Source organism: Nipponia nippon, unplaced genomic scaffold (genome assembly GCF_047370975.1).
Source record: "Nipponia nippon isolate SJK-2023a ecotype South Korea unplaced genomic scaffold, ASM4737097v1 scaffold_1, whole genome shotgun sequence".
Classification (NCBI taxonomy): Eukaryota; Metazoa; Chordata; class Aves; order Pelecaniformes; family Threskiornithidae; genus Nipponia; species Nipponia nippon.
In genome coordinates this window covers 166,985,718-167,012,335 of record NW_028262290.1, presented here as the reverse complement: position 1 = coordinate 167,012,335, position 26,618 = coordinate 166,985,718, and the positions used below count along the sequence as shown (strand labels likewise).

The 26,618-nt window shown below is 46.7% G+C and overlaps 1 protein-coding gene across 14 annotated transcripts in view; it reads left to right on the top strand.

Annotated features, from left to right (window-relative positions):
• MAP4 (microtubule associated protein 4) overlaps positions 1-26,618 on the top strand; it is a 171,635-nt gene that overhangs the window by 100,933 nt on the left and 44,084 nt on the right. For 5 of the 14 annotated variants that reach the window (XM_087732492.1, XM_087732440.1, XM_087732467.1 and 2 more), the window contains 8 exons: positions 1,330-1,461; positions 5,272-5,382; positions 6,010-6,138; positions 6,647-6,721; positions 8,066-8,194; positions 10,950-11,684; positions 12,782-12,922; positions 13,736-13,900. In XM_087732492.1, coding sequence (XP_087588618.1) covers positions 1,330-1,461; positions 5,272-5,382; positions 6,010-6,138; positions 6,647-6,721; positions 8,066-8,194; positions 10,950-11,684; positions 12,782-12,922; positions 13,736-13,900 — 1,617 coding nt within the window. Of the gene's footprint in view, positions 1-1,329; positions 1,462-5,271; positions 5,383-6,009; positions 6,139-6,646; positions 6,722-8,065; positions 8,195-10,949; positions 11,685-12,781; positions 12,923-13,735; positions 13,901-15,270; positions 19,415-26,618 lie in introns of those variants that run through there. The other 9 variants (XM_087732389.1, XM_087732430.1, XM_087732482.1 and 6 more) reach the window with 8 other exon arrangements.

Here is a 26,618-nt window from a genome sequence, read left to right as displayed (position 1 = left end):
CCATCCCCTGAGGTATTTAAAGGACAGATAGATGTGGTGCTCGAGGACATGGTATAGATGGACTTGGCAGTGACAGGTTAACGCTTGGACTCGATGATCTTAAGGGTCTTTTCCAACCTTAACGATTCTATGATTCTATGACTTCTTTGTCCCAAGGTGCTACAGTGGGAGAAGTGAATAGGCTGGAGCAAAGGGGAGATGGTGTTAAAGGAAAAAACCCAACCCAAACCCTAGGCACAGCAGGTGAGGAAGAGGAGAGCCCGCGGCGTCTCCTAGTGCCGCTGTTGGAGCGTGTCTCCGTTCACAGCTCAGCTTTCTTGCTTTGGTTTTCTGAAGCATCTTCCAGCTGCTTGTAAGGACTTCAGGAAAAGGCTGATCTGCATATTTTTAATATTCCTTGTGACAAGCCTTATTGAAATAGTTTTATGTAGTCTAACTTCTTTGTTTCTGTGGGGCATTGATAGGCTGTGAAAGGTGCCTACCAAGGCTTCAGTAATAAAATACTTGACTCTAACATCTCAAATTGCTGAAGGCTGTTAGTCTCAGCGCGGTTGTTATTAATCTTTCTTTGCTGGCTCGTGTTAAAGTTTTCCTTGGCCAGATAGAAACCATCAGGCTTTGATGTGTTGGTGTGTTCAGAGAACTGTCTTTATGGTAAACCAGGGGGCGATTAGGCTTAAGGGTGAAATATAAAGATATACAAATAAAGGCCTTTGAAGTATTCAGGGAAAAGTCACTTAAATGGTTCAGAGTTTGTCTTCCTAGTAAAACAGAGAGCAAAGCCATCCTACGGGTGGTACTGTGTGTCTGCGGCCGTCAGTTTTTGTAAATAGGGTCAGATTCGGCGCAGGCGAGTCGATGCCTGGGCAGGAGCGGAAGGGGCTTTGGTCTCCCCTCCTCCCCGCTGTCACCTGCCGAGCAGGTTGCGTTCAGCGTTTCGGTACTGATGGACTTGGAAGCTTTGCTCAGTCGCACAAGCTTGGGGGCTCAGGGTTGTTCCAGCTCATACCTTAATGAAACATCTCCCTAAAGATGAGCGTGAGGCGCTAGCGTGAATTGTCCAACATGTGAAAACAGGACGGCACTCTGACGCGTGAGTCCGTTCTTGATCTTACATGTGTGTCAAGATGCAGAAATTCTCATTATTCTGTTTCTTGTATTTGAAGAGTTGGATCAAAGCAGTAACAAATGAATATTCTTGGTCTCTGGTTTGGCTAACAGTTCATGTTATCTGTTGGCCTCTGGATGTCATATCATGCAATAATCTATTTTAAATGTTTTAGCTTAATGTTTCACTTTTGACTGTGTCATCATCTTCTCTAATTTCAGTATTCCCGGGAGAAATCATGGATGAAAAGCTGTCTTACAAAGAATTTCTTGATCGCAATGACTCCTGGACGATGGATGAGAGAGACCTGTGCTTTGAGTCACAGCCTGTATTCAAACCCATGGAGATGGCTGGTATGACCGCGTTACTCTTAAAACTGTAGCATCAGTTATTTTATCGGATGTGTAGCATGACAGAGTCCTAGCCTCCGTCCCCAAGGGTGGTTTTGTTCTCTTGCCTTGTACTTGTGCCTGTGTTCTTTAGGATGCGTTGCTGTGTTTTCCCAAAATGCGTACCGTCTTGACACCAGAGTTAACTTAGCACATCAAGCTCCTAACTTGCCCTAGAGCCTAGTCTAGCTGGTTAAAAACAGAGTTGCTAGTCCGGCGTGTTAGAGCACACAGAGCGTGGGTGAGCAGATTTCCCCTGACTTGGCTCACGCGGTGATAGCAGTTTTGGGTTGACTCCCACAGTTTAACCGCTCTCGAGTGCTGTGGCTTTCAGTGCAAACCTCGCCAAAACTGCTGACAGCTGAAGCCCGTCTTCCCTGCCTCTCGGAAACGCCGGTTCCAGCTGTCACGTAGCTGTGTCTGCAGTGCAGCTCGGCCTGCTCCAGCCTGGGTAGCTGCTGACTCTCTTGAAAATTAGATGAACCTTGCATAACTTGCCCTTCCAAAAAGATACCCTTTCACCCAATGCTTTTCACCCAATTTTCACTCATTTTTGAGAAAGCTTATGGGAAATTACTTGCTAGATCTTGGAGGGCATGAGAAATGTGTGCGCTGCCCAGATGATGACAGGCAATAAACCTGGGAAAGAGACTGGCTGAAACAGGATGAAACCTTTTTTAATATATTTTTGAGGACTGTAGACCTGCTTACTAAGTTATTTTCTTGCTGTCTGAATCTCATATTTGCCAAGAGATTCTGTGAAGAAATTAGATATTGTTACAGGGGTAAGAAATGATTCACAGAACACCTGGAACGAAAGAGCCGCTAGTTTCTAAAGCACAGTTGTTGGGGTTTTCCCTCCCATTGCTTTGTTAGATGAAAGAATGGGATGTTGATGCAGTTATGCTCAATAGCCAGATGACAAACTTGGTGATCAGGAGCAATTTACGTACCTAGCCCACCGCCCGGTATGCTTTTGGCCTGAATGATGGGAATCTGTGGGTTACCTATTGCCTTGAAACCACGTTTCCTTAGATTTTGTGTTCTTAGAGTACCTCGCGCACCTGTACACGCATAAGGTACCGCCTGTACTTCAGTATGGAAGTACTCCTCCATCCCGGTACTGCGTAAACAAGAGATTCTGCTCGGAGGTTAGTCCGTTCCCCTAACTGAGCAGAGGGATCGGAGAGGATAGGCAAGCTTTAAGGACTTGTCAGCACAAGGAGAAAAATGTGAACAGCAGACTCATAGAAGTCTATGGGTTTATTAAATATCTTTATGAACGCTCTTTGGAAAACAGTAGGATGATTTCTCTCGCTGTTACAAACGCTGCGTTGGCATCTGGCAGTGGGACCCAACCCTATGAAAGTAACGGTTATGAGCAAAAATGTATTTTACACACTACCTGTAATAAAAAGACTTGTTTTAAAAATGTTATTGTCATGCAGAATGAATAAAGCTCAAACGTTATCTCATTGCTTGCAAGCTTTGGAAGTGCTGCAAGGCCCTAAATCACAAGTGTATCATGATTTATTACTGTAACTGCCAATGAATATCTAAGCATGACGAGTTCCTGTGTAAATGATCTACAGTAATACGCTTTTATTAGTCCACAGTCGTTGGCAGATTGGAACTATGCCTCTGAGCAGGGAAGGATCCGAGTATCTGGAAGCGAGCTGAAAAGAAACTTTCATAAATGTGTTGTCGCTCTTACCGCCAGCTGTCCGGAAACAATACTCTGATTCTTAACATTCGTCTGGTGTCATAATATCCTAAAGAAGCTGCAAATTTTGAGCAAGTAGAGAATTATTTTCAGGGCTCCCTTAATGCAAGACCCGATAGTTTCCTGAACCGGCCGTACCCCGTCGGTACGGCTCACCCCCGCCCGCCTGCCTCTGGCTTTTCAGCTGCGGTGTGTTTTGCTGGAAGCGTCCCCTTGTCACCGGCAGCGCGGCGGTGCTGACCGGTCACAAAAACGCTAAGCCTCGAGTAGGGCGCAGGCCCGCTTTGGGTCCGTGGAGATCTTGGGAGATGGGAGAGGGAAGTTTGGCCGTAGCTCCTTCCGCCGCTCCCGTCTCCCTCTGGAGCAGAGGCAGGATTTAAGCTGGGTCCCCCATTTTTGCCACATCATCCCACTGCTGGACAAGGAGGGGAGATCATCAGCACCTTTTAGGTCTTAAATTGGTTTCAGTCATGATGCGCTTTTGTGGGTTTGGAGTTTTCTTGTTTTTTTGTTTTTTTTTTTAATTGGAAAAAAGGCAGTTACTTAGTCTTGGTAATACTGTTCTAAACAGCTTGAAATTAGAATTTTCTACGGTTTACTCTGAAGCAAGATATTGTTCTGGCATCTCAAATAGTCTGAGAGATTTGTAAAAGAATTCACGCAGCTCACCTGATCTCGGCATCTGGGAGCACCGTGGGCATGTGAACACGTGAAGTGTGGCTGGCGTCCCCGCAGATAGCCTGCCTGACATAAAAACGAATAACAGCCTTCAACTGAATCCCTTTTAATTGCGCTTAACCGGAAGAAATCCGTGCGGTGTCTGAAAATGGGTGTGTGACAGCCGTTTCGGGAACAGACTTCTGCAGCTCGTGGGTAGTGCAACGGGTGAGGTGGTCGTGGGAAACGTCACTCATCTGCAAGGGGCCGCTCCACTCGAAACCTCTCGTTGCTCGGCTGCGCCTGTCTGGAGAGAACGCAGCGTACAGCTGGCACAAGGCAGGGAGAGGCGTTCGGGATCAGTGATCATAAAACACAGCCAGGGGTTGGTAAACTACCGAATAATTTGTCTGAGAGAGGAATGCCAGGCTTCCTTCCCCTTGCAGTGTCTTGCCCTGGCCCGTGTTGCGGTCAGTGACTAACTCGTGGAAGGGTCATCTCCTCTTCGTTTTATTCCATCAGCGAGGTCATCTCTCCGCTCTCCGACTCGGGGCACTTCGGTTAAGTCATCCGTCGTATAAAACCCAGCGCGGTGGTTCTCTCTGTCCCGTCTGGTTTGAATGCCCGTGCTGCTTACTTGAGGGGAAAGGAGATGTGTGCGCACAAAAAATAAAACTTGCAGAAAAGGAATTTTCTCTTGCTGAATCCTTAGCTGCTAAAGCGCCATCTTTTGCGGATGACACTGATATATCCACTTAAAACACGGACCGAAGGCAGAACAAAGCCGATGCGTGTTAGACCAGCCAACGCTGACACCAGACAACTTGCAAACGTGAACTAAAGATCCTGACAGCCTCGCCAGTGGCTCTGGTCTGGCGCTAAGGGCGAAGGCTGCTCATCTGCCTGGGACACTGGGAAATGCGTTATTTGCCTCTCTGGCTTGTAACTTGAGGAAAATACTGGCCCACCAGTCGGTTTATACTGGCGTACTGCTCTTTGGGAGGAGAGCACGTAGCTTACACAGGCTTTCCTTGGTCTGCTGCCGAGTGAAGCGATCCGGAGCTCAGCCGTTGCTCCTGACGCAGGTTAGCTGCGTGCGTCCACCAGGTCCGAAACGGATGCTTCCTCCTCGAGAGGAGGAGACAGGTTCTCCGTGCAACAGTCGTAATCTAAACTTAGTTTTCCCTGGGAAGCGGTCTGAGCAACCGCGTTTTACTGTTGGGCATAAATTTGAATTATGAAGGTGTTTGCCCCTGGTAAATAATCTTGAAAGCAGCTTTCCCACGGAAGTCTAGCGGTGATGCCAGGTGCACCTTCATCTTGTTTTTTAAATAATCTTACTCTGCATCAAGTCTTCCCCCTGTGTGGTGACAGTTGTTCTTGTCTCCTGCCAGACCCCTTCAGCATGCACAGAGGGGAGGATCTGCCTGATTTATCGTTTCCTACTGACATGAAGAATGTGCCGCTGTTCACGGACCACGTTGATGCTTCCAGAGACATCCATGGTGAGTTCCTCCTCGGCATTTGTCCCTGATGGGCAGGGTTTGGTGTTTTCTCTAGTGACTTTCATGTACTGAAAGCTGTTAAGCTGATAAGTGCACAGACCATATAATCCCTTCACATGATTTTTTTTTTTTTTTTTTTTTTTTGCATGTGCCTGAAGCCATTCCAGTAGCTACTTTCAGGAGGGGTTTTTTTGCAGTATATTTAGGCAGAAGGAGATAGGACATCTAGACAAGTTGAGTCGAAGCAGGAGTTACCAGTGGCTCTTGTCTTCATGGCTAGAAACCAAATACGCATGAACTTTTTCCGCAAAGTGGTCTTCAGCGTTTGGACTGTGGCGTTTAAGCAGTTATTAACAAGAATTCATGGGAGCAGAAGCAGAAAGCGAAAGGGAAATAATTTGCCTGTGTTTACTGTCTTATACCTTGTTAAAATTATATATGCATACAGAATTACAATGCAGTTTGTGAAGGTGAGCTAATTGAGAGAGTTGCTTACGAACTTTGTCTAAGCTGCTTGTGAGCAGAATGGAATAGTTTATTTTCCAAGCGTTGTATAGACGTGAAATTTTGGAGGGGAGTCATTAGGGTTAGCATAGTGATTAACAAATGGTCTTTTTGCTTCATTAGCGCCACACGGATCTATGATGGTACCTGAACAACCTTTCTTGGGGCCTCTGTATTCTCCTGCAGAGGCTCTGGACCCATCAGCCTTCATGGGCCTGGATTCAACTGCAGAATTTCTACAAGACAAAGCAGGTAAGAAACAGATGTTTGTCTTGCTAGGCGGGTTTGAGGGATATGCAGCTGGAAGATTTTTGTGTATTAGTCCTAAAGAATCTTGGTGGGGGAGTTGATAAGTAAAATGAGTCAAGTATCCCATTGGCCATGACCGTTCTTGGCTCAGCGTGAATGTTCTGAAGACGTTAGGAGATGACAGAAGGGCTGGGGTTGGAAGGGACCTCTGGAGGGCATCTCGTCCAACCCCCCTGCTCAAGCAGGGCCACCCAGAGCCAGTTGCTGAGAAGAACTGAGCAAAGAACCTGCTCTGTCAGGTCCTGGAGTCAGTGCTGGTTATAACTCTTCTCTGATGGAAGCTTTCACTAACAATAGTCAAGAAGAACATGATGTTCTGGTACCATTTCTAAAGGAAACCAAAAAGTTACCCGAGAGTGAACTCACAAAACAGCAGGGCCAATACCTTCAACTGGAAAAATAAAGCAGTGTTGGCGTCAGCGTCAGGACTAAATGTGTTTGCTTTTGGTAGTGCCTGAAGAACACTGGATGGGAGCTCAGCATGATGCGGAGGGACCAGATGCCTCTTTCTTTGTTGAGCCACCAGGTAAAAATAGTTTTGATGTGATCTGCAGAAACCATCTATGGAGGTTTTCTGAACAGCTGAAACAGAGCTTCTCTCCTTGTCTGCCTTTTCAAGAAACACAAGGCTGCAATGGAGTGAAGTGGGACCTGACCAACAAAACCCCTCTTTCTGGTTCTCAAATCAATTTAGAATAGAAATGCGTGTTTTGGAGAGATGTTACTTAACACGCATTTTCTGGCTTAGTGCCGTAAGAGGTGGGGAGAACCCTGCATTATAGAGACTCTTTACTTCTCATTTAGGGTAACAAATTTCATGTATGCAGTTCCAAGCCGAACCGTCAGTAGATATTAGTGGCATGCCCTAATTAGGGGCATATCGTGTAGCAGGGCTTTAATCCACTGAAATCATTCCCTTTCGTGGGTTTTGGGGAATTAAGTTAGCAGGTGCAGATGTGCGAAAACAAAACAAAACAAAACAAAAAACATGCAGCAGCAAGCTCTGTGGGTTCCAGCCTGTGTCTCCATTCTGTGAGTCTCCATCACAGTGAAGGTACTGGAAATTCCAGTTGGGATCTGTGTTCGAGCATTACTTGACACTAAAATAATAAATAGGATTAATAAAACTTGAGAAGAAACGCTAAAGCTAGAACTTTACTGTCAAGGATTCAAGTCTTTGTACACACTGAGAGTCAAATCTGCTGACTCGAGCGATAAGTGAGAGCACTTGTGTTTACTGCTTCTGAGGGTCGGTGCAGCTGAGGGCACCAACAAACATAACTTTGGCTCATGCATAATCAACAGAATTTTAAACTAAATTCTAATTGCAAACCTGTGTACTCTGTCCAGTTATCTTTAAATTATGGTTACAGTTAAATCTTTGAAGCTCCATTGAGTAAATAATTCCATTGTGGTCGCATGTATATTATGATATTTGATCCATAATGGGATCTTTACGGCTGATTTTGGTGAACAAGCTAAGAGGAGAGTAGTTTAACGCTGGTCCTAGGTAGGAAGTATTTCTGGAGCTGGTGGCTCTACCTAGGGCTCAGGGTGGAACTGGGCTGCTGTGTAACTGGACGTTGCTCGGCTTTGTCACAGCACTTGCTTCTCTCAAGATACAGGTGCTTTCCTAGGTATTACACAAACTCACAAACTAACCTTCTGAAAATTGACAATAAAGCCCGATTCTGGTTTTGTCCGACCCGACTGGGATGCTGAAGCGGGGGAGCTTACTCGCCAGGGTTGCTGCTGCAGGCAGCACCTTGAGAGGGTGATTCACATCCTGGCAACGCCAGAAGAGAAAGCTGTTTGCTAAGATCTGCGTGCTTAATCAAACGTCATTTTGTATGCCTGGTGCCCCCCACAGTGACTGCAGCAGTGCAGCCGAATTTGCCGGAAAGCCCTGCAGCCGTGGTTCCTGGTTTCGTCCCTACTGCAGTAGCAGCATCCCCAGGAGAGGCCGACGCTACTGATGGACCAAAAGGTGCGGCATCAGGTAAAGTTGCCCCGGTCTAGAGACTGGTGCTGGTGACCCAGCTGCAATGGTGGAAAAAGGCATGGGATAGCCTCTTCTGAAGGAGACACAGCAAGGTCGTAACAAATTCCGTTGTGGCTAAAGGGTTACCATACCTGAATTGTGTTGGTGAGAAATAGCAAGTCTACTTGACTTTCCAACTCCTGTGTCACAGTCCGGTAACAGATATAATGATTTTTTACTTTCTCAAAATTTTGGCTCCAGAAAAATCGTAGAATCATAGAATCGTCAAGGTTGGAAAAGACCCTTAAGATCATCGAGTCCAACCATTAACCTATCACTGCCAAGTCCATCTATACCATGTCCTCGAGCACCACATCTATCCGTCCTTTCAATCCCTCCAGGGATGGGGATTCAGCCCCTGCCCTGGGCAGCCTGGGCCAGGGCCTGACAGCCCTTTCGGGGAAGAAGTTTTTCCTAATACCCAACCCAAACCTGCCCTGGCGCAGCTTGAGGCCGTTCCCTCTCGTCCCATCGCTTGTTCCTGGGGAGAAGAGACCGACCCCCCCGGCTCCAGCCTCCTTTCAGGCGGTTGCAGAGAGCGATGAGGGCTCCCCTCAGCCTCCTCTTCTCCAGGCTGAGCCCCCCCAGCTCCCCCAGCCGCTCCTCATAAGACTTGTGCTCCAGACCCTTCACCAACTTCGTTGCCCTGCTCTGGCCACGCTCCAGCACCTCGATGTCCTTCTTGGGGTGAGGGGCCCAGCGCTGAACACAGTACTCAAGGTGCGGCCTCACCAGTGCCCAGTACAGGGGCACCATCACCTCCCTGGTCCTGCTGGCCACACTGTTCCTGATACAAGCCAGGATGCCACTGGCCCCCTTGGCCACCTGGGCACCCTGCTGGCTCGTGTTCAGCGGCTGTCGACCAGCAGCCCCAGGCCCTTTCCCGCCGGGCAGCTCCCAGCCGCTCCTCCCCACGCCTGCAGCGGTGCCTGGGGTTGCTGTGCCCCCAGTGCAGGACCCGGCCCTGAGCCTTGCTGACCCTCACCCCGTGGCCTGGGCCCATGGCTCCAGCCTGGCCAGGGCCCTCTGCAGAGCCTCCCTGCCCTCCGGCAGATCGACGCTCCCACCCAGCTTGGTGTCACCTGCACACTGACTGTGCAGACAAAAATGCGACAATGTAACAAAATATAACAATGTGACAAAATGTTACAATGTAACAAAATGTTACAATGTAACAAAAATGTTAAGGGGTGTCAAGAAAGTGGTTATACCAGGAGTCCGATGCTGTAGATAAATACCTTGAAAACCTCTCTGCTCTAAAGACTCTCTTTAAAAGAGTTTTTAAGGTATGTATCTACAGCATCAGGCTCGTGGTACATTTTGCACCAGTCTTTGCCCAGTTTCTTCATGCTTTATTCCAGTACTTTCCATGGTTCATGAGGGAGCATCCATACTGCTTTTAATATCTATTTCTTTACTGTCTTTTTCTTCAGTAAAATCACAATCTTTAAAGTTTCATTTTGGAGCGGATCATGATATCACTTCAAAAAAAAAAAAAAAAAAAGGACAAAACCCAATGAAAGCTGGTGCATAATGGACCTTCTGGGTTTGGTTCACTGGAATATTGGTTTTATCTAAACGGATCCCGGAGTGCTATTTTAAAAGGGACTTTTTCCAGTTTTGTAATTTGTTTCCTTTTTCAGTCTAAGTGTCTAATTTAAGATTTAATAAGTTTTCCATTGTTTGGGGAGGATATTTTTAGATGTGACTCAAGCAATCAGTAGAAATGGTTTTGGTTTTGGTTTTTTTTTTTAACGTCTACTCAGCAATATATCTGAGATGTTCAGCTCACCGTGCTGCATTACACAGAGTATGGGTAGCGCTTGGGGCTGTTGAAATTAATAGCTGCAGAAGAGAAATCCAGTGCTTTTGCTAATTTGTGAAAACTTGCCTCTAGACAGCTGAAATGTTAAACTAAAACTGACTGAAAACAATCCTTTCAGGGGATCTTATGAAAATGCAAACTTAAATGCAGAGGGTTGATTGTGCTGTGAACTGACAAATGTTATTTTGAAACTCACGGCTCCGTGTTTACTAGCTATCGCGTGAAAAATGAACGAGGCCAAGCTGGGCACGAAGGAGCAAAGGGCGGGTGGTGGTTCACTGGATGGCAGCGTCTTCTGCGCGGAGAGCGCCAGTGCTTCCGCTCGAGTCGCGGCGCCGTACCACCCGTGAACAGCATAAACGGGATTTAAAACGCAGCGCGTATGGCTGTGGAATGTTTCAGGACTTTTTCCTCTGCTGGAATACACAGCTGGGCTCATAAAGGCGACACCAAAAGCTTCTGTGCCCTGCTCTGTAGGGAAAACCCCTCGTTGTGGTTCCTGAATATATTCTGCTGGAATGCGCGGCTCGCAGCGGATCCAGCAGCTCTGGTCTCTTGCCAGCTACCTAGCATCAGGTAGTTTTTAAAGGAAAACAATGCATCCTTTGGCTGGCGCGTGTTAGGAGCAGATGGGCGTCTAACACTGTAGTCAGGGATACAAAACAAGGCACATGAGGCTGTAGTAGGAAAAGCACTTGGGTGCACTGAGGAGTGTCAAAGCCTAGGACAACTTGAGTGCACTGGTGTCAGGGCGGGGAGTAAGTGATGCTGAGAGACGAGAAGGAAGACAGGGAGTGAAAGCCTTGTCTTCTCTAGTCATAAAACCACGCTGCTGGGTATCTACGTTTTGTATATTGTCGTTGACTCCTGTGATCTGTGTTTCTGTAGCAGATGCAGCGTGTGTTCCTGCCTCGGATGTCCTGTCCGTTTCTGCAGAGAAAGCTGGGTCCGTTCTTGCAGGAGACACCACGCCTCCTCAAGCCCTGGATGCTGGGTTTGCGCCTCCAGCAGAAGCCAGCCCTCTTCAGGCCATGGATGTTGGGTTCGCTCCTGCAGCAGAAGCCAAGCCTCCTAATGCTGTCAGTGCTGCATCCGCCCCAGTGGCAGATACCGGCTTCACCCCAGCAGCAGATGCTACATCCCATTATGCTCGGGATTTGGAGTTTGCCCCAGCAGAAGATGCAGGGTTTGCCCCGGCAGCAGATGTGGAATCTCAGCATGCTATGGATATGGCATTTGCCCCAGCGCCAGATGTGGAATCTCAGCATGCTATGGATATGGCATTTGCCCCAGCGCCAGATGCGGAATCTCAGCATGCTATGGATATGGCATTTGCCCCAGCACCAGATACTAAATCTCATCAAGCTATGGGTTTTGAGTTTGCACCAGCAGCAGATGCAGAGTTTGCCCCTGCCGCAGAAGTCAACCATCATCATGCTATGGATTCTGGGTTTGCGCCTGCAGCAGAAGCCAAGCCTCTTCCCGCCATGGATTCTGGGTTTGCCTCTGCAGAAACTAAGTCTGTCTCTGCAGCTGACACCACGGTTGCTGCATCTGAAGAGCTGATGACACCTGAGTCTTCTGCTGAACAAGACAAGTCACCCTTCGACAAGCCTCCTGCAGGTGAGCGCGTATGCCTGAAAGCTGCGTTCGGGCTTGAAACAGCCTGGCAAGTGGTGTGAGAAGGCCACTCTACTTGGCATAGCACTGGCAGCAACGCTCTTGGTAGCACGTAGCGATGGCTACGCAGATGCACAATTGTCCTAAGACTGTCAAAGAAAAAGCGTATCTTTTTAGTAGTTAAGATTATGATATGCCTTGCACGAAGCATCTGAAGTAGAGCTCAGTTCTCCTGTCAAGATACAGACAGAGGAAGTGCTTCGTGAGGATTTTTTGCTTATAAAATACCAAACTAGAATATCTTAATGATTTTTTTTTTTTTTTACTTGGCATTTTTAGCAGTGATGTATGTTTTTAGGACAGCCTTAGAGACACTTTAGTTCATCCCTGTTAGTACGTACTTTTGTATCACTATCATCCTCAGCATATACTGAAATCTCTGCAGATGCTGTAGGATGTTTTCGAACAAAGCTTCTTATCTCGAAAATAGTTTCTGAATAGGCTGATAGGGTTTGTTGGTAATTTGGTGACGTTTCTTTGGAATGACTATAGGCGTCGAAACGGCAAGGCAGGCGTTTTGGTTTTTTCCACGTGGTGGACAACGGATGCTCTGTGCTGCGTGGCTTTCCCAAAGGACGCTATCCTTTCAGGGGGAGAATGACCATCAAAACAGAACAAGTAGGACTGGGCAGAGGCAGTGTGTGTGAACTGACTGCAGAAGGAGTTGGAGTGAGAGATTTTATTTTCTTTCTTACTTTTTAATACTCTTTCGTTTAATGATATGGATAAATTTCAAAAGAGAGAAGTTTTAACAAGAAAATCCTTACTAGAATGTAGCAACTGAGGCATAGGTGCATGAATGGAAGAGTAAACACCAGACAAGACAGGAAGATTTGCTTTAGGAGAACACTTAGGCTTTCAGGAGGGGAGAGCTGGTAGAAAGTGATCCTAAAAAGCAGATTACCACTGTTTTGAAAGTGAGGAAAACCTTTATTTTCTTGTGGAAGATAAGAATTAGGCGAGGAAGTGATTTTTATCGTGCTTAATCCGATCTAAATTAAAAATAATATGAATTTTTATTCTTTATATTCTGTTTGCAGAAGCAACTGCAAACGTGGAACAAGAGTCGAAAGTCCCAGAAGCTTGTGTTGATCTTGCAGAGAAAGCTAAGGACAGCAGGCCACCTCCCAGCCGCGAAGAGCATCCTCCGGAGCAGACGAACCATCTCGCAGAACCAGCAGGTGAGCAATGCAAACCACGGTATCAAACTGCCGTCAGCATTTCGCGACCAGCTAAGTCTGCCCCTCCACCTCAGTTCTCTCTCACGGACGCTGTTCTCTTGTCCTTCCCAAGGAAAAAGCAACAAAGGTTTAATTTCAGAAGGTTATTAGCGTGTGCTAACATGGGGACTGTTACAAATAGATGGTAGTCTTAACATTTGAAGTTACCATCATGTAACTTGTTTCTTCCTCATCCATAGTTGTTGTACCAATGTCTGTCATAATTTTTATTTCTATTTAAAATGTAAATAAAATTAATTGCATATAGAACTGCTCTCCAATGTAATTATGTCTTACATATTAAAACTTGTTATAATTATGTGTAGCTAGGGATTTTGTAGTGGCTGCATGATTATATTCTAAGGTATATATGAATACTAGATGATTAGCATTAGATAGGGACTCCAGACTGATAACGGAGTATATTCTGGATTTGAATTCCAGTGGGGAGCTAGTATAGTCTGAATTTGGTTGATTACAAAGAGGTAAAAAAAACCAAGCCACCAAACCCTTGCCCGGTGCTCAAGCCCCAAGACAGTCCTCGCTTCATGTTTTACCTCCACCTCGGCATGTCTGCCAAAATATAAAATTGCTGCTTAAAACGGGATCGTGAGGAGATAATACCTAGGAGACTACCGTATCTTATAAACTTCATTCCTATTAAAAATAAAATAAAACCGATACCCTTTCCAAGGGCTTGCTTTTAAGCTGCAGGTTGCCTGTATTCATAAGAACTGAAGCATTCTCTTCATATTTTTCATGTTTCGGTCCCAGTAGAAGCAAAAGAAGCCGTTGCACTAGAAAATAAAGACCTCCTTCCAGAAAAATCAGTTACCGCTGTGGATGTTACTGTTACAGAGAAACAAAAGGAGGAGGCTGAACACAACCACATCCAACACGCAGAACCTCAGCAAGAAAAAACCCTGCAAGAGCCCACAGGTAGAATATCAATAATAATTCCATTTTAGAATGGAAATATCCCCTGTGAACTATTCACCTTTTCCTACTGACTGCGGTGCCACTTGAGCAAGCAGGAATCTTTTTTGCACCGAGCAGCTCTGTGGTTCTTCGGGTCCATCGGTGATTCTGCTTGCACTTTGCCTCTAATCCCTGCCCTCTTAAATACTCTTTTTCCCCTCCGTGTTCACTGGAGTAGAAGCCCAAATGTGGGTGCTACTAGTACTTTGTCACTGGGACTGGCTTGTATCTTTTCTGCTGGAGAATTTAAAAGCTCACCATCTTTTTGCCATTACTGCCAGCTTTTTATTTTGGTATTAAAAAGGACCATTAATTCTTATTACAATATTCCTAGTGAAGACCTCCTTCCAAATTGAGTTTTGTAATTACCAAAGGAAAATGTGATTTTTTCCCTGCTCCACCAACCCAGCCTCTCTGATGAGCTGTTATTGCTTACCCGTGTGACTGGAGGCTGATTTGTGGGCCAGGGCTAGCTGACAAATGACTGGGGCTCTCTTTAAAATCGGTGGCTTGTAGCTAAGGAAACCTAGCGCTGCCTGTAACGGAGTATAGCAAATTAACTTACGGAGGGTCTGCCTTCCGCTGCCTCCACCCTGGGGGCTGTGGGAAACGCGGCTCCTCTGCTCCCCCTCCCCGTTCCGCCCCTTCTCTCTTCCCTAGTCTCCTCTTTCCACTAAACTTTTATTTTCGCATTGTGGAAGGATGCCAGTCAGGGATATAAAAAGTGTATCTGTTTTCTTGTCTTGCTAAGACAAAATGGATCCTTAATGCATTTTTAAAAAGAGATAGCATGTCCTTACAAGAACTGTTGCTTTTCGGTGGGGTAAGAGCATGTAGCAGGAATGCTGTATTTTTAAATAGCATTGACGTATTTACCGGTAGTAGTTTAAATAGGTTTTGCGTGTAAATGTCTGTCCCAGCCCTCCTGAGATGGATTTAGAATTAGTGTGGTATCAGTGCTGGAAAATTCTGCATATATGACTGTATGGACTGTTTTAGATGGCTAAAATCACATATATAGTGTGTATATATATATATATTTTTTTTTAAAGCAAATAGTTGCTTCGATGTTTGAGCAGGCTTCCTGTATTCCAGGTCTACCTACTGCACAAATAAGGCAAGCTAACAAATCGAGTGAACGCAGGTTTGGCAGAGCAAAACCTGCACCAGTGCCTATTACAGATGTACCAGAGGAACGTCTAATAGGTCTCCCACAAGAGAAGAGTACTGACCCAAAAGTAGACCCCTATTCTGTAGTGGAACTCGGATGCGTTGCTGGAACATCCCCTCGCACTCGGGTTCCTCATAAAAAGGCAACTGGGCAGCCGTCCAGCGTGCTGTCGGAGTTTGCGGAGAGCTGCAGAGACGTACCAAGGGAGAGCTGGGATTTGGAAGGATCTCTGGCCATTGTGAAGAAAAAGAAAAAGAAACCAAAACAAAAGAGAAACCAGCTGCCAAGAACAATGGAGTTCTGGGATGAAAATGTAACAGTCTCAAAAGCCCCGAGAAATTCTCCCTTTGCTGCTGAATTGCAAAAACCAGATGCCTGTCCCGTGATGCCTGCTGAAGCTCGCAAAGAGCACTCAGTGGCCTCGGGAAGCAGGGTTTCAGATATGCCAAAGGAGGCTAAAATAATAACTGGAAGTCATACCCTGGATGAGCAAAACGCCTTCTCAGTGCCAGCACCAAGACAGCAGGCCCAAAAACCCAGCGTGCCTTTCGGATCTGTGTCAGACGCAAAAAATGGGGCCGGCATGAAAACAGAAGAAATGAGAGATGACAGTTTGGTGTTGCAATCTAAAAGCAAAAGAAAAGAGGTTCCCTTGCAGCAGGTAGGCAAGACTAAGGTGGGGGAATCTGTTACAGCAAAGGTGCCAACCAAGCCTACGGAAAGAGATTTTGTTGATAAAAACGAGAAGAAGGAGTATAAGGAGTCACAATGTGCCGAGCTGACGCCACCTCTTTCAGAAACGATCAATCTGAGCAAAGTAGAAGCTCCTTTAGAGACCAAGCCTTCAGAATCGCCCCTTTCTGATAAAGGCAAGGAGGCTAAATGCACATCTCCCAGGCGGGAAGCACGCAGTGGCAGTGTCCGCCACGAGCTGCAGACTTCCAGTGGGTCACTGGGAGAAGCGGCAAAGAAAAGAGGCAGTTGTGAAAAAAGCAAAGGGCTTGAAAACGACTCCCTCAAACGGCCTGCCCTTCTCGGGGCTGCGGCCCCGTCGGACAAGCTTCCTCACGAGCCAGAGGCAGCTGATGAAACCAGAAGAGTGTCCTCCGATAAGCACATGGCCGTTGACTTTAGCAGTGCAGAGGGAGTGTTGAAGACTCCAACAGATACCACTAAAGCGCCCGTTACACCATTAGTTTTACCAAAACCTGAGGAAGCTACTGCTTTGCAAAACAGAAAGGCTGACACTTTTTCAGAGCAGCCGTTTCTTCTGTCGGCTAAGTCTGGTGCAGCCAAACATCCTGCCTCCGCTGAAGCAGCGGACGGAGCGACGGTAGCAGATTCCCCTGATAAAAACAAAGGGAAAGGATTTATTGCATTAGAGCAGCAGACTGGAAAAGATCCCAGTATTGCACATGGGATGGACAGACCGAAAAAAAAGCGTGGTGAAGGGAAAGTAAAAAAACTCAAAAGCTTCTCTGAGCAGATGATGCTTGCGGAGGACGTAAGCAAAGCTACTGATGGAGCGAGGAGGGATGAGACGGTAACAGAAACAACTTTCCCTGATAAAGGCAGAGGTTTTACTGCAAGAGGACCTCCGTCAGGAAGCATTACACATGCTTATCCTCCAGACAAGCCAAAAAAAAGAGGGAGTGATGGAAGAAGTAAAAAAGGTGAAAGAAGCAGCTTTTTCCAGCAGCCTTTTCTTGAGAATAAGATGGGCCCAAGTAGTTTTCCTGACATAACTGATAAAACTAAGTTAGTTAGTGATAAAGGCAGAGAGAGGGGCTGTGCTACTGCTGAGGGGTTTCGGGAGAATACATCAGATGTAACTAAAATGCAAAGGTCAACTGAACTGGTAACAGAAAAGCCTAAAGAAAGCGTTGGAAAAAACGAAATAGGTGATTTGGGCGCTTTAGACCAACCGTTCCTGCTGGAGAGCAGGCGAGAGGAAGCAAAGCAGCTCGCTGTGGCTGACAAAATCAGCAAAACAGGAGAGGTAAATTTGATTCATAAAGGCAAAGAGGCTGGAATTACTTCTGCAGGTGAATCGGTTGTAATATGTCCTGATGCAACGCTGGTGGCAGACAAACCTAGAAAGAGGTGTAGTGATGGGAAAAGAAAAAAAACTGAAAGAAGTCCTTTGGGGCAGGCAGCTGCTCTGGATGCTGGGGTGGAAACAAGCAGTTTTCCAAGCAAAGAGAAGGTGGCTGGAAGCACAAAAGAAATGACCTTTGATAAAGATAAGGTGCCTGGTTTTGGAAGAGAGCTTTTGCTGGAGAATCTGGCAGGTACAACCAAAGAGGTGCTGGAAAAGCCTGAAGTAGAGGGTGGCGATAGAAGTTTCTCTAATCAGTCGGTTCTTTCAGGTCATAAAATAGAGACAGCAGAGCCAGAAATAGTCAACACTAAAGAAACGTGGCCCATGAGTAAAGGGAAGGAACCAGATAGAGCAGAGCCTCTCCCAGAGCCGAGGACAGACACAGCTGTGGCACACGGTCCCACCGGGGAACCGGGGATGGACAAGCCTAAGAAAAAAAGTAGAGATGGGAAAGGCAAAAGGGCTGAGAACAGTCCTGAGCACCCTGTTGCACTGGGTCCAGGTAACATCCCTGCAGTAGGTGCAGAGGGGGGAAATATTAAACAAACTCAGTCTTTTGATAAAGGCAAAGAGACTAATTCCAGTCCTTCAGCGAGTCCGCTAGGTGACCTAGCGGATGCTGCTGAAGTGCAAGCTCCTGCTGTACCTCTGGAGCCAGAAAAATCACACACAAGTAGTAAAGAGAAGTGCAAAAAGATGGAGGCTAACTTGCAGCAGCCATGTCTTCTGGAGCATAAAGCAGGGGCAGAGATGTTTCCTCCTCGCCTCATGGAGATGGCTGACAAATCTGAAGCTGAAAGTCCCGCTCCCTGCAGCGTGGGGGGTGGGCTTCCTATCCTAGAGCATCCAGCAGCGGCAGGTCACGCTTTGGCCACAGTTAGTGACAGATCTAAAAAGAGGGGTTACGATGGAGGGAGCAGACAGGCTAAAAATGCCTCTGAGCAGCCTGTTTTTCTAGAGCCAGAACCAACCAGGAGAGCAGTACAGCCTCCCATGGGATCTGGGGTAGAATATGGAATGGAAGACACGGATTTGGTAGATGAAAACAGAAATATTAAAAACTTTCCCATTGGCCCTCAAATGCTTTGGAATAATAAAGGAAGCGACTCCGAGTCCTTTGCTCAGGCCGCAGGAGCTGGCTCTGGTAGCACTGGCGATGGTTCCTCAGGCTTCCCAAAGCAGGCGGGCGAGGGGGCAAGGGGCAAGGGGCTTCCTCCTCCTGAAGCAGCAGCAGGGAAGAGCCACAAAGAGCCTGGACCTGGTGCGAAGAAGGAGATACAGGCACAGAAATCTGGCGAGCAGCCGATCAATCTGGGACACAAAGAGCCTGGAAAAGAGTTTTCGGAGAAAGATGGTAAACCCAAAGAGGCTGGTTCCCAGGATGGGAGTGAGGCAGGTAAACCGCTTTCTTCGGACCATTCAGTTAAACAGGACGTTCAATCAAAGAAGGACGAAGTTCACCTTTCTTCTGTGGCAGAGGTGGATGATAAAGAAACAAGAACCACCGATAAAAAGCAGAACACGGACAGCACTTCCTCAGACCTTCCTCCAAAGGTGGCAGATTCAAAAAACAGAGCAGCTCCCGCAGGTGCCAAAGGGACAGAGGAACCAGCAGCAAGTGTCTCCTCTGGAGAGAAGGGCACTGGCTGCGTTTCCCCAGAACTTGCGGCGATACCAGAGAGCAGAGCAGAAGCAGCCGTGTCGCAGGTTGTGGCAGCGGCACTGATGGCGAATAAAGCTGAAGAGGCTGAGTTGGATGGAGGCAAGAGGAGTGCGCAGAGCTCGCTGAAGCACCCGGGCAGTTTGGCCAATGAAGCAGTTGAAGCAGAGGCTGCTGGTTTCAGTCTGACAGCTGCCCAGACAACCAGAATAAGTCCCGAAGGTAACCACAAAGGTCGTTCTCAGCCTGCAGAAGAGGATGCTGCTCACGGTGGGGAAGCTCACCTGAAGGATGCCCTGGTGCTGAAGTCTGAGGTGAATAAACCTGAAGATGCAACTAAAGAAAAAGAGGAGGAACGTGAACAAAAAGCTGTGAAGGAGGCAAAGAAAGAGAGAGTTAAAGCAGCAGAACAGCTAAAAGGCTACATGAGACCCACAAAGTCGAGAGGGGTGCCAACTCTGCCAGCCAGGTCCGCCGCTCCAGAGCGGGAGAAACAAAGGCAGCTGAAACCCACTGGTGTGGGCCGGCAGAGGCAAGAAAAAGGTGTGTGTTTGCCATTTGAGCTAGCGGCAGTAATCCAGGCAGCTTGCGTGCAAGACCTTGCTCTCTGTCAGTGTGTTGGCATGAACATGTCATTGTTAATCCGACGTGGCACAAGCGAGTGTGGCATGACTGGTTTTTTGGCTGATCTTAAAAGGCTGTTAGTTCTGCTTGCCTGTCTCACAGTGCTAATTCCCAGCGTTTGAAGGATTGACAGCGTGGTCCTAGTTCCAGAACTCTTGATTTATTTTTTTTTTTATTCATTCAGAGTTAATTTTACATCTATATATAGTAGAATATTTAAGTAAACTTGCACTTTTTGGTGTCAGTAGCTTCTTGTCATCCCAGACGGACAGTGACCTTCCTCTGCGGTGCAACGGTGAATCGCCATGCTCGCTAATGGCACTGCGTGCCACTGGCGGGCAGGGAGCGGAGTGTTCCTGTGGTAGGAAACGTTCTCGATCGCTGTCGTGTTGCAGGGTTTGGTTTTAATCCTACCTCGGGCTAACTGCAACCGTCTACTTTTCTTCCTGCAATTGGTTAATGACTTTATTTTAAGCTACCTTGAACGGCTACATCTATAAAACATGCTTCCTTCTAGAATAATAATCTTTACTAAAGCAGAGTTGTAACAAAACAATAGCGGGACTGATACAGATTTTAAGACGTTACGTCTGTGGTGAGACTGTGGATGGACTGGGAAGCATTTTGGGCTGCTTACCCTGGCTCTTGTCCCGGGAACGAGATCCCTGTACTCATAGGAAATGAGGTGGAATTAATTTCCTAGAATTTAATGAAGTTCATAGGAATTTTGAAATGGAGAATATAATATGGATAGAGATGAAATAAAAAATATTTTTGTACTTCTGCTGATTCGAAACCTTCCTCAGAAAGAACTGGCATCTTCTCTGAATTGCCGTCTGCTGAGACGGGCTGGGGAAGTGTATCCATGCCCTTAGGTGCTCTTAGTTTTTGCCTTGTCATCAGGCATGAAAGTTTGTTCCTGTTTCTATTTCTGCGGAGTTCCTTGCTGCCAGTTTGCATGATGCAGCCACTAACTTAACAAACTTGGAGCTCAAGTGCGCCTTAACATGCTGGTCAGGTTTTTGAGAGGTTTTGTGATTTTAATGAGTGTTGCATAACCTGAAGTAGTTCTATTTTAGTGGAAGTGGTGTTCTCTGCATGAACTTGTGTCTGCACAAGTAATGTTCTTTGGTGCATGATGCTACAAAATAAAGGGAAAGCTAAAAGCAGCATCTTTTAAAAAAAAAAAAAAATTCTTTAAAGCCTTTCCATTGCCTGCTAGAAGTCTTTGTTTTCCTTTCTAACTGCTGTATTCAAGGGAGCAGAACTGTAGTAGCAGATCCGTGCAAAAAGGAAAAGCCCCTCCTGCATGTTTTGCACAGGTGAAGTTGAAGGATTCCTGGTTCAGAGTAGCACATCAGCGTGCGCGTAAGTTGGTACATACTTTGCATCTATACGTTGGCCTGACCTACGTTTGCCCAGGACGTTAATAATACTCAGTTGCTTTCATCCTTTCAGCACTTCATAGACTCACGGTTGGTTGTTTCTTTTTTTTAAGAGCAGCTCTGAATGACTGAGCTTGCTTTGGAAATGCTGGTTGACGTGTTCCTACGGCGGTTTAAACCCAAACGCTGTCAGGCGCGGGGCTGCTGAGGAGCGCTGGCAGCAGAGCGGGCCCCCGGCGTCGCTTCGGGCAGTCTCGTGGTACCGCACAACGTCTGGGCTCAGTGGCGGAGCAGAGGCTGCAGGCGAGCTCTCGGCAGCGGAGGAGCAGGGAAGCAGATTTGCTTTGCCATCCAGATACGTTACCGAGGCTTGTCTCTCTTTCCATCCACTGCCCAAGTAGCTGTTCAGCGAGTTGCAAAACGCTGGCAAAACCCGGACTGAATCCCTCGGTTGGCACAACTGGTGTGGAAGTGCCTTAGGCTGGATCCGAGGATGAAACTGTGAATGCATGCATCAGTTGAACACAAGTTAAAACCAGAAATCAGTGAAGGGAAGGTGTTGAGATTTCAAGACCGTGAACATGAGTGTGCTTGTTTACTGGACGGGGAAGGAGCTAAAGGGATCCAGGAGATCGTTAGTATAGTCCAGATTTTCACAGAAGCATAGAATGGGTTGGGTTGGAAGGGACCTTTCAAGGTCATCTGGTCCAACGATTTCAATCTGCACTAAGCTGACGGGGCCATGGACTGTACGTACCTTGTACGTGCCAGTTCATCCTCCCGTTAAGGTAACAATTCACTGCTCAAAGGTTTTATATTTTTACCTATCACCAGAAGTTGGCCAGCACTCCATCTGCATTTGCCAGGCAGGACTGCGAAGCTGATGCTGCGCAACATCTAATATCTGCCCACGTAAGCTGTTTTCCTCTGTGGCGGGCAGTCGGTGATCTACTGTCAGTGTAATGCACGTGGGTGTTTTGGAGGATCTTCTGCTGAAGTTCAATACCTGAAATCTCTTTAGCCGGGCTCCCGTGTCTTACACTGTCTCTTCTAGAATAACAGGACGGCTTTCCTAAATGCATCAGCTCTTGTATGTACTGCTAAAATAGGTATGAGCTTTGTGATACAGCTCCCTTGGGAGTCATGGCAACTGGGATGCTGCAGATGCCTCTCACCGACAGAAGTTGTATGTATCTTTTATAAACTAGGCCTGCAAACTTCTGTATTTTTTTTTTTTTCTAATTTTGACTTTGCAGCTTCAAGTTAAGAAACGTTGGATGTAAGGCTGTTCGTGCAATTTGAATTTAATCCCTTATCTATCTCTTGGATTTATTTCTGCTTCTCATTTTTGCTGTTGTCATTGTAAAAACTGCCTCAGATTCTTCTGGAAAACTATTTTATGCCTTTTAATGTCAAGAGGCAGCTGAGATGATAACCAAAACGTGTCAGACATTATCAGCCTTTGTAACGTGACTGAGCCTTCATGCTACCTCTTGTGTGGAATTAAAACTAAAATTGGGAATTACGTATAAAATGCAGGGTGCTAAAACGTGTGCTTCCAAGCGGGTGCCCCGGCTGATGCGGGGCCAGGGCTCTGACACTGAGGAGTGGTTAACGGAGGAGACGATGGAAGATTTTCCTTCATCCAGTGCTGAGCCTTTCAATTCAGCTTTACCGCTAGCATCCCTCTGCCCTTTACTCCTCAAGCTGTATTTCAGCATTGAGGCTTTGAAAACACCTTTTTTTTTTCCTCCAACCTGTCCTTAAAGAATAGTCTATTTAAAAAAACCCGAAATGTATTTATTTCAGTGTTTTGGGTTTTGTGTCGTCTTATGTTTTTTGATTTGCGTACGCCTTTCAGGAAAGGGCTGTGTTCCCTGCGTGTCCGTTACAGCGATGCTCCAGCACTGAACGCTGTGGGCTTTGGTGCTGGCGGAGGAAGGAGCTTACTGCCTAACCACATCGGGGTCTGGACAGTCACGCTTCTGAGTTATTCTCCCAAATGTGGCTTGGAGGGGCCTGCTGAAGTGGTCATCCGATGCCGAGTTTCCCTCTTCCCTCAAAAGCTTCCATCGCCATCTCTGCCGCTGCCTTCTGCGGGCATCCTTCCAGCGCCCGTCCTTGCAGCTGAGCTGATGACAAGCTGTCTTTGCAGCCCATGGGCACAATCGCCGTGTGTAATGCAGTACATATTTCTCAACGTGACAGCTCGAAATCCCTTGTGTGTAAATAAGATACATTTAAAAGCAAGAAATGCCATCCCTGCTTAATTACAGTATTTGCTTTTCTACAGCCACAATGAAGCCCTTTCTCTAAATATTTTTTTTTCCTGACTGGTTTCCATTATACTGGTGTCATTATAATGTTACGTCAGTTTACCGTTTCTGCAGTAACCTTTCATTCCTATACCGTCTGTAATGCTCCTGTGAGACCCCAGACTGTAACTGGGTTTGTCTAATACGAGCAGACGAGCTACGTGACCGTGATGGGCCAGCGGACTGCACGGATGTGGGACGAACTGCGTCCGTCTGGCCCGAAATCATCGTCACAACCGCAGTCGTGGACAAGCACCTCATAATAACAGCGGTACTTTAAGAATGCTTTTGAAATAGTCAGAATAGCAGCATATTGCAGCCTGTTCATTAATTAAGACCTGTTACTTATCCCGGGCAGGTAAATGAGAGAAATGAAAACCCAACAATGGCACCAGCCAATTCTCGTGTCAGCACTAAACGTATTTATGGAGCAGCAAGAGAACTTTGCTATTATCTCCTTTTCCCCTGAATTTTTGCACGTGTGTGTTCGTACTTGATGCCGCTTTAACAGAAAGCGGTGTGGAGGTATGGTTCTGTCCGTAATTAAAAGGTGAGTTGAGCTTGGAGGACGTTTTTGCGGGCCTGTAGCTTGCAGATCCCGGGTGTTGAGAGGCCTGTTTGTCTTCTGTGGAACCGGTGCGTAGCTCTGAAGATGTTCTTTTACGGGTTGCTCAAAACAGCCGTAACCGGCTGCATATGCCCGTTTGTTTTTTCTGCGTGGTTCTGTGCTGTGTGTTCTGTTGGTGCTGGCTTTTTCGCTAGCTGGACGGCCTCATGCAGCAGCTCTCCGGGCTCCCTACCTTTTGTTTTCTTCCTTTGTTTTATATTCCTGCTCATCCTTGACACGCTGATTTTCAAGAAAAGCTGGGAATGAAACAAAGACTTCTGTTTGTAAATTCTGCCAGATTAAGAATGTTGAACACGTTTCCTTAGTGGTGATGTTTACTTTTCAGGGGATGTCTGAATTTCAAGCCTCATCCTTGCTTGCTGATGTTGCTAGTTCATTGCTTGTGTATCGTTCAGTTGACTTCGCTTTACCTTTTTTCAGTTTCCACTAGCAAATACTCCTACGATAACCAAATACTGGTAATATTTTGAGTTGGAAACACTCGAGTGTGTTAACTCCGGTTTTGGTTGATCACTAGGATTTTTAATGTATTCTATGCAAATTCTAAAGTAAATGGGATTTGACCTGTACATGTCCTGTCCTATACGACATGAGATTGTGTTTGAGTATTGCATGGCTCCACACCTTTTAAACGTTAAGCTTGTAGTGCAAAGTTTCGGTGGCCGGAATGGGAAATATTCTGGTTCACCTTTTCATCCGTTAGCCTGGCTTCTTCCAGCCTGCGAGACGAAGGGAAGCGCGCGAGCTCAGCGGGGAGCGTCAGACCTCAGGCTTCACGTGTTGCTGCGCGTTTTACACGCGGGGAGCGTTTGGCTGAGCGGCACAACGCGCGCGTGTGTGCGAGCATACAGACGGGCAAGTGTATAAATTGCAGTTTTATGGTCTTGGCATTTATAGACAGCGTATCCTCGATGGTTCTGGTCGGTCCGATCACTGGCTATTATTGGTAATAACGCTTAATTAGAGATCTCATTAGTTGGAGGTGCTGGCAAGCAGTAGCTCATCATCCTGGAAAGTGATGTTGCCTTAGAAACCGGTGCAAAGGATTGCACAGAAATGATTGTGTTAGATTAAAAAAAAAAAAAAAAACCCACAGCAAAGGCATTAGAAGGGATAAGTAATAGCTTCGGGAGCGAAGCAAAAATAGAAACACTAGGCTGATTCATCTGCTGAGGCTGGGAGCCTGCAGATTGGGTATTAAGCCGTGACGCGCTGATGTAGTGATCTTGGTCTGCTCTGGGTGCGGGCGCTGCCTCGGCCGGGGCAGCCGCCGCTCGCTGGTAGAGCCGCGTCAAGCGGGCAGGGATGCGGTTGCAGGTTCTTCAGCACAGGGGTATCTCCTCCCTTGGAAAGTGCTCCTCTTCAGAGACACAATACAAGCATCGAAATATATCTAAGCAGCTTAGTAAATGACTACCGATGTGTTTAATGTTGGTACTGAAACACATGCTGTATGTGCTCAGCTTCCCTGCCAGGCTTATTTGTGTCAACTGTACCTGTAAGAAAAGACAGGATTTAACGACGATAAGAGGACGTGAACAGGCAAAATATAACCTTCCTCCGTGTGAAACGGGCTGCTGTCCCACCACTGAAAGGTTGAGAGAGGCTCCAGGCAGTGGGCGAAGCTCTGCATCCAGACGCTGGCCCAGGGTCTGACTTGCAAGAGCTTGTAACTATGGCACTGCCGTTGCCTGACACATTCTTGAAAAGAAAGACGGTGGAGAGCCAAAAGGATTGTGAAACCCCAGATTTGATGCTTGAAGAGTATGAAATCTTCCTCAAAGTTGAACTAAGGGTAAGAGCAGTGGATGGGCTTCCCTTTGGGGAGTCTCTAACCTGCCCTCTCACCCAGCTCCTCTTTGGGAGGCCCTCGGGGGCCCTTTCTCATCCGAGTTGTTTTTCAAAATCTATCCAAGTCCTCTTGTTTTCTCAACATCCTCCCACCCTTCCCTGCATATCTTCCATTGACTGGTACTGCTTCTCTTAATTCTTCAGAAAATTTAAGCTTTGTCAGAATCTAAAGGAAGAATTGGGACCAAAGCTCTGGTGTCAGGACGGCTGGCTCTGTGTTGTGAGCATTGGTGATTTCTGGTCTTGCTGAAAGCTTAGCACAACCGTAGGGTAGCTTCAGAAGCAGAAGATTAATAAATTTAATTAATTAATTAATGGTAGAAGGGAGAGGCTGAGGTACTGGAACTGGGAATGGGCATCTGGAAACAACAGGCGATAGGCAGGGGGAGGCTCTGGAAAAGCTCTGGGTGTATGAACACTACATTACCTCCATTAATGTCCTGAGAGATTAAATATTAGTTTAGAGATTTTTCATAGCTAAGCATTCTCCTGCTTCTGAGTATCCCAGGTATTGAATACGGTTCATTTCTTACATTCAAAAAAATAATGAAATAAAGTAGCAGTGGTGGCTGTTACCGGCTGTGTATTGACATTACGAGGCAGGCTTTTCTTTCCAGTGAGGCAAATCTCTTCTGTGATACGGGGCTCTGAAGCACCAGCCCCTAAATCAATGTGGCTTTTCTCCTCTAAGTGGTAGCTGTTTGCTTTTAAAAAAAAAAAAAAAAAGGGAAAGAAAATCAAATAAAAACCTACTAGGTGGTCTCAGGTAGCTTTACCAACTCGCCCTCCCTCCTGGTGAAGTGCATTAAGTGATCTCTAATTGACTGAGGTTTGCTACAAAGATGGTTTGGCGTTGACTGAGGGATAGGGGAATAACAGCAGGGACGTGGGTGAGGTGACTGCGAGGTCTGCCCTTCTGGGGAGCAGGCTGACTGCTGTTGGAG